At 40.5% G+C, this 20619-nt stretch overlaps 1 protein-coding gene across 3 annotated transcripts in view; it reads right to left on the bottom strand.

The window, feature by feature from the left end:
- Nucleotides 1-281: 281 nt before the first annotated feature.
- The window catches only part of LOC121234861 (phosphatidylserine decarboxylase proenzyme 1, mitochondrial), a 45111-nt gene continuing 24773 nt past the window's right edge, over nt 282-20619 (bottom strand). For 2 of the 3 annotated variants that reach the window (XM_041130989.1, XM_041130988.1), the window contains 7 exons: nt 12529-12638; nt 12169-12422; nt 9684-9790; nt 2098-2165; nt 1413-1490; nt 775-897; nt 282-476 (listed from right to left, as the gene is read on the bottom strand). In XM_041130989.1, coding sequence (XP_040986923.1) covers nt 315-476; nt 775-897; nt 1413-1490; nt 2098-2165; nt 9684-9790; nt 12169-12422; nt 12529-12638 — 902 coding nt within the window. In that variant the 3' untranslated portion in view covers nt 282-314. The remainder of the gene's footprint in view (nt 477-774; nt 898-1412; nt 1491-2097; nt 2166-9683; nt 9791-12168; nt 12423-12528; nt 12639-20619) is intronic. The other variant, XM_041130990.1, reaches the window with a different exon arrangement.

Genomic DNA, 20619 nt, shown 5'->3' with positions numbered 1-20619 from the left:
CCACTTTCGCGCTCACCTAATGCTGATAATGATGCATACCGCAATTGTTATTCTAATGCGAGGGGAAACGTCGTTAGGCCGAAAGGCCATTCGCATATAACAAGTGGCCATTCTTTACAAATTGATTCATAGCCAAGTGTTTGCAGCAAAAATAAGTCCACTACCGTTAAAGACAACTTATACGTCACACTAATACCTTTTATAATTGACCTATAATTTTCCTTAGAATGTTATTTCAGAAAATTTGTTACCACATGTAAATAAATAAGTAAAAAAAAGAAAAAGAAAAATTGAATCTGGTTGAAGAAATTCAGTTAAAAATCCTGCCACCTCCCCAGTGCTTCCCCAACTCGAACTCTATCTCCACGCTTGATGCAAAAACTAAACTCCGATGAAGAATCCCCATTTTCAAGTGATTTTGATATGGGAGCCTGGAAGACAAGAACCACTGTTGATCCCATGTTGAAAGCAGCTATCTGAAAAGATTAGAACACAAAAGCATTAAATAAAATGGGGCTGAACTGGCTGGAGTTCATGATTTGTTGAATATGCAGAGACAGGTTTGGATTAAAATAAAAAACTACCAGTTATAGAACTAGTACGAATATGATAATGCAGCCCAGTATGCAGAACTAACTTTATTAGTCCTTGAAAGCAAAAAGTTCAAGAATGCATTCAAGTATCGTATAATCAGTATTGAATATATTTTGGAATTCCATGTTTGAGGCAATGGTTAAATGGCAGAACTAGTTAAAGAACTAGTGCATCTCTAACCTCATCTCCTTTTTTGAGCAACACGCCAACCCCTTCAGGTTCATAAAGATGTTCTTCTGGGGGTTCTGAGTGCAGTAGCCTCTTTCTTGGTCTATTTGTCCGAAGTTCTGGTTCAATGAACAGCTGGCATGTCCAAGTATACACCAAAGTCAAAATAGAGGAATAACAAGGAACTGGTTACTTTCCCAACTGTCAATGTGGAGTGTTTACTTCAATTTAAAACAAACATAATTCTTATAACAAAACTGGAAGCATACATCCGTCTTCTCTCATTCAGAATTTTCACCTATGCCAAAAGGGAATCTCATCAACTACCCTATCTCATTTTCTTTAAGATGCATCAAATGTATATGCCCATAATTACTTGTATAAAAAAAAATGTATATGCCCATAATTGAGCACTTTCTCGGGATAAAGCAGCATGCACTGCTCTCCAGTGGCATGCATTATATTTGGTGGTCTGTAAGGTTGCTGCTCCTACAATTAATTTCTCAATAGAGTCTTGTATCTAATTATTAAACTAACAAGAGGAGAAAAAGATTGTTCTGTGAGCATAAATGGGGCCTTTCTAAAAGAAGGGAGGGGGAAGGGAGTTGGATATTGTATCAATCATCATCTTCAAAAAAGGGACACTTAACCTCAATTGACCCAATATTTGTTGCACCAATTGCAGCAATCGCCATAAACCCTTCCTTCCATAGACCTTCGAGAACAACCTAGTGACATGAGAATTACAGAGAATCTGTCAAATTAAAACGTATCCATGGATATGGAAAAAAGAAGTTGAGCCAAACTTGTTTAAATATTAAAATTTTACTTGACATTATAGAATAACAAAAAACCTCAAAACATTCAGGAATGAGTGGGGGCAAATGGTTGGTAGCATCAAAAAATTATCACGGCAGGAAATTAGTAAATACAGTAGGAATATTAAATCCCATCTCGAAAATGCACGAAAAAGAATAATGGCAGGAAATTAGCAAACACGGTAAGAATATTAAATTGCATCTTGAAAACAAGTCACTGATGCTCGATCAGTATCTCTAAGCAGGCTTTTTTTTCCTTAGCAGTATATAAGCAATTGCTTTACCAAAATTTTTGGATTGAAGGGGAAGGGGAAGGGGAAGGGGAAATTTGATAGCACGTATAACTACAAAATTTGTGTGAAGAGAATATTTAGCATTGTCATGCCATTTTGGATTTAATTTTAGGTTCCATCCCCTTCCTGTACGTAGTTTAATTATTGATGATTAAAATAATGTGACCCATCAAAGTAAAAATCAAACATGCTAATATAAAATTAAAAATAGAAATTAGATTCACCCTTTCATTCTCAACATAAAGGTTTTGGATGGTTCTTGTAGCACGTTCATTCACAGGGAATAGGCGACCTGCAACATTTAATGCATGCAAAGAGAAAAGGCTAAGAAAATCAGATTAACAATATCATTAATGGAACAACAAACTAATTATAAAAAAAATATCAAGTGAAATACAAATGTATATGTGGGAATCTTGGGATGTGCATTTGGAATTTTAATGTTCTCTGTGCTCCAACAGCTACCTATTTCTAAGGTTTTCTATGTGAATCATGTTGTACACATGGTTGCATAAAAGCAGTCTCTTAGACCCACATCAAACAAGGGACGTGTGCAACATGGAACGTGTGAAACAGCATGTCGATGAGTGCATATGGGATGTGTCAATAAAGATAGGCAAAGCCCAAGTACACAAGATGGTATACAAGACATAAGACCTATCTAGGTTGAAGTAAGGGAAACTAGAAAGTCATGAAAATTCAGACCATTAAAATCTAAAGCAATGGCCCGTAAAAATAAAGTACGGAAAAATAGCGTTCTAAGTTCATCCGGAGACCGCTCTTTGTTTTCGAAAGTCCGATCGTTGCGCTCTTGCCATATACACCACATAATACAGATTGGGATCATATTCCACACCGCCTTGATTTGTTGAATTCCTCTCGGAAGTGTGCAGCTGGCCAATAGATCTACCACCGTTGCAGGCATAACAAGGGCTAACTCTATCCGGCTAAATACTTCAACCCACAAGGCTCTAGTAGTCTCGCAATGTAGCAAAAGGTGTTCCACTGTCTCGCCAGATCTCTTGCACATGCAACACCAGTCTAGAATAACTAATCGACACTTTCTCAGATTGTCGGTAGTCAGAATCTTCCCCAACGCTGCTGTCCAAGTAAAGAAGACCGCTTTTAGAGGCGCCTTATTTGTCTAGATTCTCCTCCATGGGAACAGGGTGCTGGCGACTTGGGAAAGGGACTTATAAAAGGATCAAACTGAGAAAATGCTCTTACCCGTAGGAGTCCACCTCAGACTATCAACTTGCTGTCTATTCAGCTTCACAGAATAAAGCAAGCTGAAAAAAGCCCCAAAGATGTCCACTTCCCAGTCTTGCACCGCTCTAATAAATGTGACGTTCCACTGCACTTGGTCCTCTGTTAGAAGCATAAAGTCCTCTATTGAAGCTTCCTGGTTGCATGCCAACTGAAAAATAGCTGGAAATGTATCCTTTAGGGCCTCATTCCCACACCATATATCCCTCCAAAACTTAATGCGACAATCCCTCCCCAACACCAATTTAGAATGGCTACTAAAATCCCCCCAACCCTTCCTAATGTGTTTCCAAACTCCCACACCTCTAGCCCCGTACACCTCTTCAATACACCAACCCCCCCACATGCTTCCATATTTACAGTCAATCACCAACTTCCATAAGGCTTTTGTCTCGTTATTATACCTCCATAACCAATCCCAGCTAACCAGGTGAAATTTGAATTCATCCCCTATACCACCCCATAAGAAATCACGGTACAGTTTATCAATCCGAGCCACTACCCTAGCAGGCAATTGAAACAAAGATAAAAAGTATGTAGGTAAGTTAAAAAGGGTACTCCTGATAAGAGTCAAACCTCCACCTTTCGACAAATACAATCTGTTCCACCCTGCCAATTTCCTTCTTATCTTCTCTATGATTGAATCCCATATGGATGAGGCCCTTGCTGTAGCCCCCAACGGCAATCCCAGATAGGTAATAGGAAGAGAGGCTACCTTGCACCCAAGAATACTAGCTAGCTGCCTAGTATTACTCATGTTCCCCACTGGCACTAACTCTACTTGTCAAAATTCACTTTCAAGTCTGACACTGCTTCAAAGCATAGTAACAAAGCCTTCAATGCCCTCAACTGGTTTTGAAGAATATGAGTGTATCATCTGCAAAAAGTAAATGAGACCAAGTAATAATACCCCTACTGGGATCACCAATCGGAAATCCATTCACAAACCCATGCGTAACCGCTGCCGATGTCATCCTACTCAAAGCCTCCATAATAATAACAAAGAGAAGTGGGGACAAAGGATCTCCTTGCCAAAAGGACAACCATTAATTAATACTAAGAATCTGGCTGTGGAAATGCACCAACTAATCCAATTACGCCACCTAGGCCCAAAGCCACATCTCCCCAACAAATACAAGAGGAAATCCCAATTGACATGGTCGTATGCCTTCTCCATATTTAACTTACAAATAATACATGTGGAGCCAGCCTTTAATTTGCTATCCAGGCCCTTGTTCTCTATAAGGACTGAATCCAAAATTTGTCGCCCCATAACAAATGCATTTTGTGGTTTCGAAATGACTTTGCCCAAAACTGCCCCCAGTCTATTAGCAAGAACCTTGGCTATAATTTTATACACCCCATTCACAAGGCTAATGGGTCAAAAATCCTTAACCTCTACCGCTCCAGTCTTCTTTGGAATCAATGCGATAAAAGTAGCATTTAGGCTTTTCTTAAACTTTCCAACCAAAGATACTTCCTAAAACACATCATAATGTCCACTTTCACCACCTCCCAGCAAGATTGGAAGAAACCTATCGAGAAACCATCTGGGCCTGGAGCTTTATCTTTACTCATGCGTTTGACTACATCATACACTTCCTCCTCAAAATGCCTCTCCAACCAAGAGGCTTCCTGAGGCGCAATAGTGTCAAAAACAAGGCCATCCAACTTTGGCCTCCATCCCACACGTTCTGTTAACAGTTGTTTATAGAAATCCACCACATGGTCACGAATCAAAGGGGCCTCCTTACATTCCATACCATTAATGTTCAGCATTTCAATGGTATTACTTCTTCTATGAGAGTTAGCAACTCTATGGAAGAACTTAGTACTCCGGTCCCCTTCTTTCAACCACAAAGCTCTCGACTTCTGGCGCCAAGAAATCTCCTCTAGGGATAGTATTCTTTCTAATTCCGCGACCAATTCTGACTTGCGCAATAGCTCATCCGGTAAAAGGGCTCTAGCCTCCAATATCTGTTCAAACTGTTGTAACTCCTCCACCATGACTTTTTTCCGTTCCCCAATATCTCCAAAGGATTGTGAATTCCAAAGCTTAACGTCATTTTTCAAAGCTTTTAATTTACAAGCTAGGATGTATAAGGGGTTACCATGGAACTGATAAGAAGACCACCATTGCCTAACCTTATCCACAAAGCCTTCACTTTTCAACCACATGTTTTCAAACTTAAAGTATCGATGCCCACTTCGAATGCCACCACAATCCAACAATATAGGAAAATGGTCCAAGCAAAGACGTGGCAGCCTCTTTTGGCACACTTCCAGAAAGTGCACCTCCCATTCCGGTGAAATTAGAAATCTGTCTAGCAGTGACCATGTCTAATTATTCGACCAAGTGAATGAACCCCCTAGTAGAGAAATATCCAGCAGGTTTAAATCAAAGATACAATCTGAGAACTCTGTCATTGTTGGGCGTAGCCTACTCTCTCCCGATCGTTCACAAGGAAATTTGATTAGATTAAAATCCCCTCCTATACACCAAGGAAGCTCCCACCAGCTATGTAACCCAGCGAGTTCCTCCCATAAGAAACGTTTGTCGTTGTCTACATTTGGACCGTATAAACCTGCAAAAGCCCACACAAAGTTATCTCCCACGCTCTTAAACAAGCATGCCACTGTATACTCCCCCACAAACTCCATTTTCTCAACAACTCTTTTATCCCACATCACTAGGATTCCACTTGAAGCCCCATTCGAAGCTAGAGAAGCCCAATCCGCGTAAGTGCAACTCCAAATGCTTCAAATTAATCTTCTAGAAACACTTTTCAGTTTAGTTTCTTGTAAACATACTATATACACCCTCCATTCTCGCAACAAGTTTTTTATGCGAAGCCATTTATTCGCCTCATTTAATCCGCAAACGTTCCAAGACACAATTTTTGGCTTCATAAAGGATAAGCAAGCCCCTTCCCTTTGGATCTTTCACGGCTTGAGCTTCCCTCATAATTCAAAGACCAAGTTAAGAGCTTGAGCTCCCGCTGTTTTTTTTATCCTGATTTCTTAGACTGTGTATGACCCGCTTCAATTGCAGTAAGTAAAGCCATGAACTGCTCTTCATAGCCCACACATTCCATGCCTATCTAGTGATGCAAATCCTTTATCTTTTGAAACACCCAATCCGAAGCATTCGACTCATCTAGTAGCAAACGGTTTAACGGGATAGGTTCCCCATCACTGGAATCCCACTGCAGATTAGGAGTCGCCCTTTCTTCCTCCACAAAAAAATTCCTGCCCTCCCATGCAACCACAACATTACTAGTGGGAGATTGAGTCTCAAGGACCATCATTACCTCATTTTGATAAAGCCCATCATCAATCACCTCCGCCCCTGCCCCCTCAACCCTTGGAAGAGCTTCAAAGCTGAGACTTCCCACCACTATACGATCTAGGTGATCCTCGGGATGGCCATGGACCTCCTTCTGGAAAGCAGACTCTCCCACCATGTATATCGACGCCTTCTGGCTGGCTGAAGCCACAGCAGCATCGCACATGTGCGAAGACTCCTCTTCCACTATCGGCAGTTTCTGGCTTACTATAAGCCCCCCATCGCAAGCGTCTCTTCACAGGATGAGACCTTACAGCTCCGATCCTCTGCTAACGGTGAAGGCATTACCAGTGTTTCTGTGGCCGTCGCTTTACCGGCAACCGTCGGGGAGCCCTCAAATGGACCCCGAGACCTTTTGTGCACTTCCTTACTCTGTAAATGCTCAAACAAACCGGAATCCGGCACCGTAGCCACCGTCAGAGGTGTCGCCACCTTTGCCGGGGCCACCTAGCTCTTTGCCGGCGACGATGGCTAAGGCCCACCCGTCGAAGAGCCTAAGGCAGACGGTACACGTCTCCTCCAAACAAGCCTCTTCAGTTTCGGTTGAAACTAAGGCCCAACTTCACCAAGGCCCATTTTCCGGTTTCCTCATAAGGCCTACGCGTGATTTTTGGGCCCATTCGGCTGGCCAATTGGCCCTACCATAGGCTGGTGCCTTTCCCCAGGCCCGTGCCCACTCCCACCTCTACATCTCTTTCAACGCACCATTTTATATCAATTAAATTTGCCTTCAATAAAGGTAATGGGTCAGAGCTTGGAGGCTTTCCTTATTTAGACCAACAATATCTCTGTCAGCCCCCTCCAAGCTCTGACCCACTACCTCTACTAAGGCCACAACGTCTCCAGACTGCAGCGGTGCCTCTCCTCTCCGTCTGACAAGTTGATGGGATGGGTCCGAAACCCTTGATGATTTTTATACAGCATCCAGATACGATGTCGGGGATGAGCTTCCGACATCGTAACCACCGTAGGGCCAACTGCGAAGCTGGTCTCCCTCAACACCTCCACCAGTTTTCTCCACCCCCTCCCATCCCTCCCTTCCGGAATGAGGATACTGTTTCTTCGCCCCCCCCCCCCCCCCCCCCCCCCCCCCCCCCCCCACATTCTGAACTCCACCAATGACATGAATGCCCCTTGAGAGTTAACACACCATTGGGCTATGAGGCCCCTGTCCCCATCTCTGTGAGTTGAATAAAACTCCCTCCTTCCCACCTTCAAGCAGTCTTCCAGAGCTTTGGTGAACCACCGTGTCGTGGCTAACTCCGGATGAAGACTTCTCACCAACTTCCACCCCCCCTCTGTGATAGTCACCCATCGCCCTTCTCTAGCAACCTCAAAAATCTTACGATCGATAGAGCAACAGCATTCGGCATGCTTGAATGCGTACTCAGACTTGCAATGAATCACTCACTCAACCTCCCATGAAAAGCATCACCAGCTAAAAAAAAAAAAACACCCCTCTTACTACCACACTCCAAGTTGCCTCAAACACTTCAACAATCCAACTTGAACCCAAACTCCACATAGAGACTCCTATTTGAAAATTCTTTCACAAGTCTTTCCCATGCATGAAGATAAGTGATTCTCATCCCGAAAGGGGAAGCTAACCCACGGCTAAACACTTATGCCACACTCAAAGACTTATTTTTATATAAGTAAACGATTGTATCAATAAGAATAGGCATAGCCCAAGTACACAAGATAATATACAAGAGGTAACATCTATCTAGGAAGAAGAAATGGTAACAAAAAATTCATGAACATTGAGGCCATTGAAATCTACAGCTATGGCCCATAGAAATAAAGTTCTAATAAAAAGAGATTTAAGTTCCTCTAATGAGCACACTCCTTGTCTTCGAATGTCCGGTCACTTCGCTCCTGCCATAAGCATCATAGAATACAAACAGGAGCCATCTTCCACACGGCCATGAGTTGTGGAACACCTCCTAGATTTGTCCCACTAGCCAAAAGCGCAACCATTGTGGCGGGCATAACCCAAGCTAGCTCTAATCTCCAGAACACTTCATCCCATAACGCTCTAGCAATCTCACAATACAGTAGAAGATAATCCATAGTTTCCCCACCTTACTTACACATGCAACATCAATTTACTATGATCGCAAGGGACAGAGCATTACATTACCTATGCAAATCCAGTCATGTCGCAGATGTCATTCCACAATATCTTGGCCACCTCACAATGTAATAGAATTATTGGTAAGGATTTTCCCAAGGGAAGCAATCCAACCATAGAAAGCTACCTTGGGGGCACCATACTCCAAATGCACTTCCAAAAGGGTTATGGACCGTCAAAGCCTTGTACAAGGACCGAACCATGAATCTCCTACTCCTTGCATGAATCCAGATCATCCTATTCGTCACAACATTACCAATCTTTGTAGCAAACAAGAAGCTGAAAAATTCAGAAATGGTTCCTAATTCCAAATCCTAAGCCGCTTTTAGAAACAAGCATTATACTGAAATGGGCTACTAAAGCTATCCATCATATCTGCTACTGAAGCCTCCTTATCACGTGCAATCAGAAGAGTGTGAGAAATATGATCTTGAGGGCCCTATTGCCACAACTACCTCAAATCTAGGGGTATCCCCCCCCCCCCCCCCCAACTTGGAGTCAATAACAACCCTTCTCCACAAAGCCTCCTCAACCTAGTGATACCCCAGCAACGTATACTATCCACTATATGTGAGTTATTCCTTTTACCCAATGTGGGATTGGAATGTTACATGAATTGTGGGTAGTGTGGTAGAATACCCTACTAGAACTATTTCTTTAATCTCTTTTTCAGTTCTTGAACCTCCAACGTGCCCATTGCACTCAATTTCTATAGCATATTATGATATTCATTAGATATACATAATGCACGAAAGCATCCCTATCCATGTTCATGCCATTTGAAGATCTTTGTTGGCAGATAACACTACTAGAGGGATAAGGAAACTTGTGACAATGAACTACACTAAAATACATACATTACACACTCCTAGATATCACCAACAGATATTAATTGTTACTTTTAGAAAAAAAAAAAAAAAAAATCCCAACATTAAGTAGTGGAAAAGGAAAACAAACAATCACATGGGAAGCTAAGCAACCTAAAACAATTTAGACAAACATCTGCATAAAAGAATCATTCTTCAATGAGTTCAAATGTATAAATTCCCTCAAAAAATGGTCACCTGAAAAATGCCGCCGGACAAGGATGCTCCAATCTACTGGAGAGTGTATACGATGATAGTCACCAGGCTTCAAGTAAATTACACAGTAAAAAAGACCTTTCATTGGACTGCAGAGTTTGAATGCATAAAGTACAGTCAAAATCAGATAATTTGGTTGCATATGGGGCATAAAGTCAAATATAAAACAGTTATAAACAGTAAATTCAAAATCACAAACTAAGTACACTTCAGGGTGAACATATAGACTGCTGTACAAAACAAAATGCAGGTATGTAATTTAAAATGCAAGGCAAAGTCATGTGCTAGATCACATTTTAAATTTAAAGTAATCTTAAATTTCATAAATCAAAGAATGACTTGATATGCATGAAACAAATTACACCCTCTTGAACTCAAGCATAAGTGACGAGTAAGTTTTATAAGACAAATTTAATAAACAATCACATTTTCATTCAAGGATTCAAACTGGAGGTAATCGATAGTTACATGCATCATAAAAGTAACAACTAACATGATATCAACTTCCTATAACATGCAAGAGAGATTAAATTTGCATGATGAAATGAACCAAGGAAAGCATTAGCCACGTCTGCGCTATAACCCAAAACGACTAGTCAATTAGAAGCTTCCCTAGAATCATCAATAAAATCCAGTTTCACCTAGTAAGTGGCCAATGTGAGACTTGGCACCCATGACTACCTTTATAACCTACCCACTCTGTAGGTTATTCATATTCCCAGTGTGGGTTTGGGGCATTACACAGAAAGTGAACGGATGTGCATAAGATAATGACATGTTCTTTCAAAAGATTGCACTCAACCTATTTTAATATGCTTGACTCAACGTACAAAGCCCTTCAAGCGAGGAGTGTTTGAAGACAAATCATATTTTAGAGCTTTGTAATCCTATGGTAGATCCCCTTTCCCATGGGAAAAATCTGGATAAGGATCCTTCACAACATATGGCTTATTATGTCAATAATGTTAGCTTTGGAAAACCTAAGGAAGCAGTATGTTTTAATGACCGACAAAAGTTGTATGTTGAAAAAGAGTAAAGAAACGGTCAATCATCTTTTCCTTCATCACGGGCTGCAACGTTATGCGTTCTTTAACAAATGTGGCCTGTATCACATATCCTGTGTACTCCCTGTGTAGTTGGGTAGCACCCCATTGCTTTCTATTAATAAAATTGTTAACTTAAAACACACCTTAATCCTAAGTAAATGAGGTTGATCTCATATTGAATATGGCATGATTACATGTGTCAACTATAATTCTAATAGTCAAGATAGAATCTTAATGGTAAGAAAGGAAGATTTCTCAATCTTGCATGACTTTTAAAATCTGGAGTTTGGAAAAACACAAAATGATATTTAATGAGTCAATTCATTGTGCAAAAGTTCAGATGCTCTCTAGAATTATGACCGAACCAACACAAAGTGCATGGATAACTCAAGAAACAAACTTCAGTCTACATTACTCCATCTTTTAAGTAACTATCAAATCTGTTTCAACATTTTATGGACCTTTTTTTTACAAGAAACATTTTATGCACCTTGATAGCCATTTACGATAATAAATCATCCAAATTATTCTGCCTTCCACCTTTCACCAGAAACTAATGCTCACGACCAATGGGCACAATGTACACAAAACTTCTTTTCAAAAAAGAAAAAGGAAGGAGTTTTCATTTCACATTGTAAAACTAGAATCCTTTTGATTCTGATCCTCTAGCTAGACTACAAGAGAAATATTTACTAGATTGAAAGAAAAGCATAAATAGAGTTCAAATCCTTGGTGTATGAGGAAGCAGCCCAGTGTTAAGCTATGTATAGGACTCTTTTTGGGATGACTGATTGACTGTAATGGGAATGAGTACCCCCTTCATCATTGTGTATGATATCCTTAAGAATTCATATAGTGTCAATAGGGCCATGCCCAAAAGGGGTATAGGGGAAAGTAAAAGGTGTATGAAAAGAAGGTTGCTTTCTCTCATGAATCTGATAGGCTAGTTTGTAGGAATAGTTGCAACCCTCCACTTGCCATGGTGCATAGCTGTTATAAACAAAAGAAATGACAAAAAAGGATAAGATTGAAAGGAACAAACGTGCAACAAAGAAAACAGTTCCTGGTGGGACGCACACTTTCCTGTGCACAACCTAATGCACCAAAGTTCATGAACAAAAAGAGACTAGGTTCTGAGATATTTTCATGGAATCTTAGTCGTAATTTTAAGTCCAAAACTGAAAAAAAATCATCCCATGAAAACTATCTAGGAGAGTGAAAACATGTATCCTATCAGACGCATTTCCAACATACCAGAGATGCAAACGGCAAAATATTCTGATGGAATATAGGGAAAGAAATTCTAAAAGATATGTGCCGGCTGGTGATCAAGAATATATATCTATGATCAAGAACATCCACATTGGCACAATGTTAAAGATCAATGGCAAATAAAATGTCATATATGAAATTTTAATTACCATACTGACACAGGATCCCAAACTTTAGGAGACGCCAATGAAATTTTCCACCATGACTTCTTACTCCTCTCTTTAGAAGTATTTTCCTGTTCACCACTCTCTTCTTGCACACCCGCTTCGGCTATCATGGGAAGGAAAGAGCTTGCACCAAGAAGTGAAGAAACGGAATAGGAACACCCTTTGACTTGCTCAATCATAGCCCCTACTCCTCTCAACTCTCCACATCTCAAAACGATACCATCCACGGGACTAATCTGTGATCAAATAGGAATGCGGTAATAGATGTTTAGTAACAGTTAGTGATGATTTACAGTTAAACAAATTGGACATAGGATGCCCAAGAAGCTGGTTACCAGTTACCAGACATTGTGGATCATGGTCAATGGGCCTGGAACCTTCTTTCAAAGTACGAACAAAGAACTGCCGTAGAGAAGCATATTCATCCACAGGCAGAGCTACTTCATCTAAATCTGTTGATAAACAAAATCATAAGTGCTTCGAATATTGAAAAAAATGGCAGAAAAAATTCAGTAATTTTTTAGTAACAGAATTTTTTTATAAGTAATATAAATTTCATTAAAACGCACAGAAAGCACAATCCAAGTACACAGAAGAGCCACCTATCCAGAGGATGTTCACAGTCTAGACTGTACAAGAAATTCAAGGAAATTAACCCCATTAGAATCTGTAGATGCTTCCGAAGGATGAGAGTTTCGAAACACAAAGTTTTGAGCTCAACCATTGTCCGTTCACAGTCCTCAAAACTTTTCTCTTTCATTTTGTAAATGTAATTTATGTTTGGCTAGGATTAGATGAGTCTGTATTTAATTCGAATTATGGATGAATGTAATTTTAAATAGGACTCTAGGATTGCATCCGATAAGGATGATTATTTATCCAATAAGGATAAGTGTCTGAATTGTAACTCTTATCAACTCTTGTTAATATTAGAAGATAAGAGGCTACAAGAGTCATATATATGTTTCGAGTCTAAGAGTCAATTGAAGAGATAAAGATGCAAGCTTTATTGAAGAAACTGAAGCTGATTTGAACTCGATGCAATCCAGAAGAAGTGATTCAGTCCGATATGTTCACAAATAGTGAGCAACGTATCTAACTGAGATTTTAGATAAACCTGTTAGCAGAATCCTCCAAATCAATCACAGCATTGCCTATTTGTAGAGGAATCAGCTGAGGGTTTCGAGGAGCACTTGAACAGCACATATTCACAAGCATTGAGAGCTTGAAGATGTGGGTAGAACTTCAAGAGATTGTGCAGGAAAAAATTCTTGAGAGAATGATTTTCCAAAAAGTTTAGTCTGTGGGATTGAGTGAGAGCATACTCCAATGGGGAGTTGCCGTGTTCGAGTTCAACCACTGGAGGTTCTAGTAAGAAAGACAAAGATTGGAGAGTGTTAGAGGTTCTAACTACCTACTGCGGTAGAATACAAGCGGGTCACGTGTCTTGGGTAAACCTGTCTAGTTACAAAGGTTTTGTAAACGGTTTACTAAAATACTCTCAATCAATAAAATTGATTTTCATGGATTTAGTTGCCCCGTAAGGGGAGTTCTTCAAAGGGTTTCCCTCCGTAATCAAATTATTGTGCTAATGCTCTTAATAGTTTATATTGGTTACTAATTCGTGCTAATAGCTTTAGTTTAGTATTAACATGCATAATCAGGGGTACTTGGGTAATTTCAATTGACATCAGAGCGTGGTTCACTCAATCTGAGTGTGATCCATTCCCTTAGAAGATCAACTATCATCACCACCACATTTCATTGGTGATAACTATGCCTACTAGAAGGTAAGGATGAGAGCGTTTCTAAAGTCGCTTGATGAGAAAATCTGGCTAACCGTGGAGTCAAGATGGACAACACCCACAACACCTATAGAAGAGTGGACCAAAGAACAATCAAGCATCTATAATTAGAACAACAAAGGTCTAAATGCCATTTTCATGGCAGTTTCTCCTGATAAATTCAAGAGAATTTTCATGTGTGAAACATCCAAGGATACTTGAGATATTTTGGAAACCACACACGAAGGGACCTGAACGGTGAAAAATTTTGAATTACAAATGTTGACCTCAAAGTTTGAGGAGATAAAAATGTTGGAAGATGAGACTTTTAATGAGTTTTATGCTGTTAAAAGTCTCATCTTCCAACATTTTTATCTCCTCAAACTCCGGCGAGAGATACCGCACCGTTTAGTCACAGATAAAGCCGACGGACCCCGGCGACTTCACTGAGGGCCGTCTGGCGTCGGTCCACCCTCCGGCGACCTAGATTTCTCTGTGTCCTCTCTCAGAGTACTCTGGTGACCTCCACTACGGCTCCGTTGGTCTTGCCGTCGACAAAGAACGAGTCGACACTTTCCGGCGAGTCTTCTGGGAGTACTCCAGCGTCAAGTAGTGGTCTTCAACCGTGGTCTGCAGCTGTGGTCTTCAGCCGTGTTCCTGTGTCGCAGAGTTCGTCTCTCTGAGATGACGAATGGTTGTTGAAGGAGGGGAGTTGGTCGGCATGGGTTCTTCTATGGAGTTGGTCATAGAATCTAAATCCTTTACTTTGATGAAGGAGGGGAGCATCTTGGTCATCACTGAAAGGAGTCGAAGGGTGATATCTAAGCTAGTTCTGGGTTTAACAACAATACAGTGGCTGACCAAGGCCATGGAAGCGTGCACAAAAGATGAGAAACAAGATTTTTTCTCTACTATCCGGGAAGGTAGACGCAATTTCACAGCGCATCGTTGCTTGAATGCTCGAGGACGTTATATGGCGGTGGAGGAGTATGGAGGTGGAGGGAGGAGGAATTTTATTTTCATTCCTGAGGAGGGGAGCAGTGGTTGGAGAAGGATGGGGGAGGTGCTGCGTGATTTTTCCTTCGGCAAGAGAGGGAGTGACGGGTTGGAAGAACAAGGTGCTGTAGGACATGGCTCTGTCAGGGAGCCGTGTAGCAGACATGTGGCGAAGCGATCCTATGCAGCAGCTCTAAAGACGGGTCAGGTTTCGGGGGTTCAGAGTGAGGAGGGTCTACAAATTATGCCTCAAGACTAGCTTGTCGAGATGCACAATTCTTTAAAAGAAATGGAAACCCAACTTGGCAAGTTGAAGGCAGCGATAACTATATTGTCTACGAAAATAGACTAGCTTTCAGTTTGAGGCAACAGGGTTGTAAGTAACAAGATAGGCTCAAATCCTTTAAACTCAGAAAAAGAAAAACGGAAGATCGGATTCGGCCTTGTCCCTATAACCAGATCAAGGAGAGTATGGCGGGTCAAAAGGAAATCTAGGTTATTTGAAGCGGGGTCTACAACGGGTATCGGCGTAGAGACATCAGTGGAATGTCATTCGTCTCATGTAACACAGGATAGACCGATAGTCGGTATTACACCCTTGGTCCCCGAAGAAACTATGGCTCCCTCGTCAGAGTTGAGTGTACTGTCGAAGTCTGAAGGAGATGTAAGATCCGCTATCACCCCAGAGGTGAAGGGACTTGCTGCCACCCCAGAATCTCCAATGGAGAGAACCAATAAAGTTGCTGGAGAACCTATGGGTTTGGCATTGGTGCCTTGTGTAGAGTCGGGAGTGCAGTTGGATCCTGTGTCTGGGGATAACGTTGCTCCCCTGGTCTCTCTTCCTCCAATAGCAAACTAGATTTTGCCTAAAGTTAACGAGATTCAACAGTTTGTGGGAATCTCACATGGAGGATGTGAAGATCAATTTAAAGAACTAATCACTACGATTAAGGCAAGCCACGCGCTTGAAACCAAATCAAATTTCAAGAAAAGCAGAGAGTTACAGCGTCTTTCCCGGGCAATCAACTACGACACTAAGAGTGGTAGCTCATCTAGAGGGAAGTCTAAAGGGAGGGCATTGTGAAGACGGGAGGAATGAAGGGGTTGGGGTTGGGTGTTCAGGTAGAGTTTTAGTTCTATGGGAAACAAGGGGTTGGGATCGGGTCTAGTGTATTTTGGGTTGTTTTTCCACGGGCTTTTTGGGTCATTAGGGACTTTTTGGGTCATTTTGAGCAAGGTGTTTTCTTGCATACATTCAGTGTACTTGATTTCTCCTTTTGATATATATAATTTTTTACTTATAAAAGAAAATGAGTTTTATGCTAAACTATATGACATTATTAATTCTAGGTACAATCTCGATGAGAAGGTGGAGGAGGCACGAGTTGTGAGAAAAATCCTGAGATCCCTACCTAAAAGGTTTCGACCAAAGGTGTCAGCCATAGAAAAAAGCAAGGATTTAGACACAATTCGGGTAGAAGAACTGGTAGGTTCTTTGCAAACTTATGAATCTACTCTAAAGAAAGGTAAGTCCATCGCACTCAAAACTACTAAGGAAGAAAATCAGTTTGATGATGAAGATCTGTGTAATGATGACTTAGCTCTTGTGGCTAGAAAATTAAAAAAATTCATGTTTAATAAAAAGAATTTTGGTAAGTTGAAAAAAGGTAAGAATTTCACTAAAAAGAATGAATTTGAAAAGTGGAATAAAGACAAAACCAAGCTTAAAGATAAATTCCAATGTCATGAATGCTTTGGCTTTGGTCACATAAGAATGGAGTGTCCAAATTTTAGAAGAAAGACAAAAGCTTTGAATACTACTCTAAGTGATGATTATGACTCTGAAAATTCAGATACATCATCTGATAATGAAACTACCTTTATTGCTTTCTCAGCCTCTGTTACTGATTGTGCTGACACAAGCAAACAATGTGCTGACAACAGTGTTGTTGTTTGTGATACTGACTCTAATGTTGCCACAGAAGTTGCTGATCATGAATTAAGTATGCATGAAGCATATGAGGACTTACGTGAAGAGTTTGTGAAAATCCAAAAGGTAGATAAAAAGTTGTACAAAAACCTAACCACCATAGAGAATGAGAAGAAAAAATTGGTGGAGGTACTGAAAGTGACGGAACTAGAAGTGACAAAGCTACGCGCACAAAAAGAGGTGCTGGAAAAGAAGTTGGCAGCTTGTGAGGAAGTCAAAGAAAAGACTCCCACTCAAAAACTCAATGAACTACTGAAAGTTCAAAAAGATAGTTCCAATCGCACAAGGTTGGGATACAATACTTTCAAAGATTTACATCATAAAGCATCTGCTGCCTCCACATCCAAAGGTATCACCTTTGTAAGAAAAAGTAATGTAGAAAATATCTCAAAGAAACCTGTGAACAAAGGCAAGTCAATAATGACTTCTCCAGGTAAGTTCAAAGGTATGTTTACCCCTACTTGTCATTATTGTGAAATAATTGGACACACTAGAACAAATTGCTTTAGACTTAGAAAAGAGAAAGAAAAAGGAAATAGAAATCAGTTTTCGAGCAAGGATACGAACCTAGAAATTAAGGTGGACAAATTGAGCAATCAAATAAACACCCTAGGTAAGAAACTTGGTGAATTATCCGAGTTGTGTTTTCCTAAAAATATGAATAAAACGAATATCAAGACCAAGTGGGTAGTAAAAGAAAATGCCGTATGTCTAATAGCACACACAGCACTCAAAGCTATGGACACTAGTTGTGGTATCTGGACAATGCTTGTTCTAGACATATGACAGGAGACAAAGGGTTGTTTAAGAAGATTGAGTCTATCAATGGAGGATCCGTAACTTTCGGTGATGGAAGTACAGCAACAATGGAAGGAAAGGGAAGTGTAGATGTTCCCGGTTTACCTACTCTTCATAATGTTCTTTTTGTTAATGACCTCAAAGCCAATCTGTTAAGTATGAGTCAGTTTTGTGATGATCATCTTTTTGTGCAGTTCTCAAAGAACGAATGCAAAGTCTACAATAGTGATGGAAAATGGATCTTGAAGCATGATAGGAAGTCTTTTTTACATTACTGCTAGTAGACCTGACATTTCTTTTAGTGTAGGTGTTTATGCACGATTTCAGGCTAATCCTAAAGAATCACACCTCACATCAGCAAAAAGAATCTTGAAATACCTGAGTGCTACTATTGACTATGGCATATAGTATTCAAAAGATTCAAATCTGAGTCTGGTTGGCTATTATGATGCTGACTGGGCTGGTAATGCTGACGACAGAAAAAGCACCACAGGTGGTGGTTTTTATATCGGTAGCAATCTGGTAGCATGGATGAGCAAGAAGCAAAACTTCATCTCCTTGTCCACTGCTGAAGCAAAATACATTGCGACTGACAGTTGTTGCACTCAGCTTCTTTGGATGAAAAAGATGCTTGAGGACTATGGGTTCTCTCAAGATACTATGACTGTCTACTGTGACAATTCAAGTGCAATTAGTATCTCGAAGAACCCTATGCAACACTCAAGAACCAAGCACATAGATATAAGACATCACTTCATAAGAGACTTGGTTGAAACAAAGGTAGTGTCTCTGGAACACGTTAACACCGAACACTAACTGGCCGATTTGTTCACTAAACCTTTAGATGGTCTAAGATTTGAATTTCTAAGAAAGGTCATTGGTGTGTGTGACATGCCCTAATTTTTTTTGTTTTAATAATAATAAAAAAATTAAAAAAAAAAAACAAAAAAAGGGAAAGGTTTTTGTTTTGCTTGTTCATTCAAAAACTTCATGTTGCTATCATTCTGCAAGGTACAAGCTTTATGAGTGTACCAGGTCTTTGAGCTTTGTGACTCCAATTCATTTTGTTGGGATCAAGGTAGATCTTGTCTGGTATGTGTTTTTACTTTTGATGCACATCTTTTAAGGAAGACCACACAAGTATTCCATTCTCTGCACTAGGAGGAACTTAAATCTGGCCTCCTAACAATTTGGTGACAACATGTGTATACTCATACAATGCCCAAAGAAAGGGAGAGTCTATGTATTGAATTGACTAAAACTAGTTGAACCTAGTACCAAATCGAAAAAGGTCTCCTCTTGCCATGCATTAAGGTCGATCCTTATAGAAAAAGTCAGGTGTTCAAAATTCATTACGGAAAAAGATGAAAACTCATACATGGATCTAAACTCTAAAAGTCCTTGTAGAAAAAATCGTTGTCTCAATCAATGTGGAAAAAGATGAGCAATACAAAATGGACATATAGAGTGAATATGGTTTTGTGCTTGGAGGGAGTTGCTTTTTCGGGTATCTAGGCCCTAGCAAAAAGTTTGACTTTCAAGAAAAGTTCACCCTTATTGGAGCAAAACAAAAAAATTATAAATGGGGGAGTACAGAAAATAAAGAAAAATAATAATATAAGTATTTTGGAATGATTTTTTTTCCTCACTCGCACACACACGAATTCTTGGCAGGTCATCAATTAAGAAAAATACTCAACTGTGATGACTGACCAATAAGGAATACTTCTCCTAAATAAATGGAAAAGTGTTGAGTGTAACAAAGCTTGGACAAAGAAATTACTCAAAAAGGCTCAAGCTTTGTGAAAAAATACATGATATTTTTGCTTTTTTGGTTCTTTAAAATTATTCTTTGTCAAAAATTTGAAAACAAAAAGGGGGGGGGAGGGGGGGCATGAGTAACTGGAATTGAAGTGGGGTGTTACCTCTAAGACATGTTCTACGTGTTGGGAAAAAGGGGGCCCGCGTGCATGGCACGTTCCCGGCTTTGGGCGGGAAATGAAAAAGCTAACTGCACATCAATCACCCTTAATCACCATTGAGCCTTGATTCTCTCTTCCATTCACTCTGTCTATTATCTCTGATACTCTCTCAGAGAGAAACGCATTATTTTCAGTCCGTGCATGTAACAACCCGACCCAAAAATTAGGATATAAGATAAATTTTATGTATTTTTTCTTATAGTTATAAATATTATTATTATTATTATTATTATTTTATAATATTTTAGAGTTTTGTTTGAATTTTAAATATCATTTCTTCCTATCCCAACCCGTTAGCAACAAACTCACACTCATCCTTATCCCTTAAATTGATAAATTCGAATCCTATTAGGAGACGAACTCGTATGAGAAAACCCTACCATAGTTTTTCCTCTATAAAAGCTCACGAAGCCTCTTATTAAATACACCACAAACCAGATCCACGCACCCAGCCACTACACAGCAACCTCACCGACAGTTCCTCCACGTCGAGACCCCACAGAAAACTGCCATGCATCACGCTGCCATGCACATGCCCCTCATGCACGAAAGCAGCCCTGTTTTGCACCCATCGAACAGAGCATCGTCAGCAACAACCATGAAAGGCCACGACTCGACGACGGAGCCACCGCAGCGACTCCACTACTCAGACCATGCATGACCGCGAGAACCACCAGGGCATGCCGCCAGCCACCACAGAAGACATCGGCAGTGGCTCTTTGGCCGTATACTTCTACTGCCGTCACCAACCACTTCAAGGGACATCGGAGCACCACCCACGGTGACAAAACCGTCCTAGTCCCGTCGCACCCACTCCCTTCCGGGTAGCCTACCGCCGTCCGCCACTCTCACCTCACTCTTTTCCTCTCGGTAAACATCACTC

This window comes from Juglans microcarpa x Juglans regia, chromosome 6D (assembly GCF_004785595.1).
Source record: "Juglans microcarpa x Juglans regia isolate MS1-56 chromosome 6D, Jm3101_v1.0, whole genome shotgun sequence".
Classification (NCBI taxonomy): Eukaryota; Viridiplantae; Streptophyta; class Magnoliopsida; order Fagales; family Juglandaceae; genus Juglans; species Juglans microcarpa x Juglans regia.
This window is presented reverse-complemented; position numbering and strand designations above follow the sequence as displayed.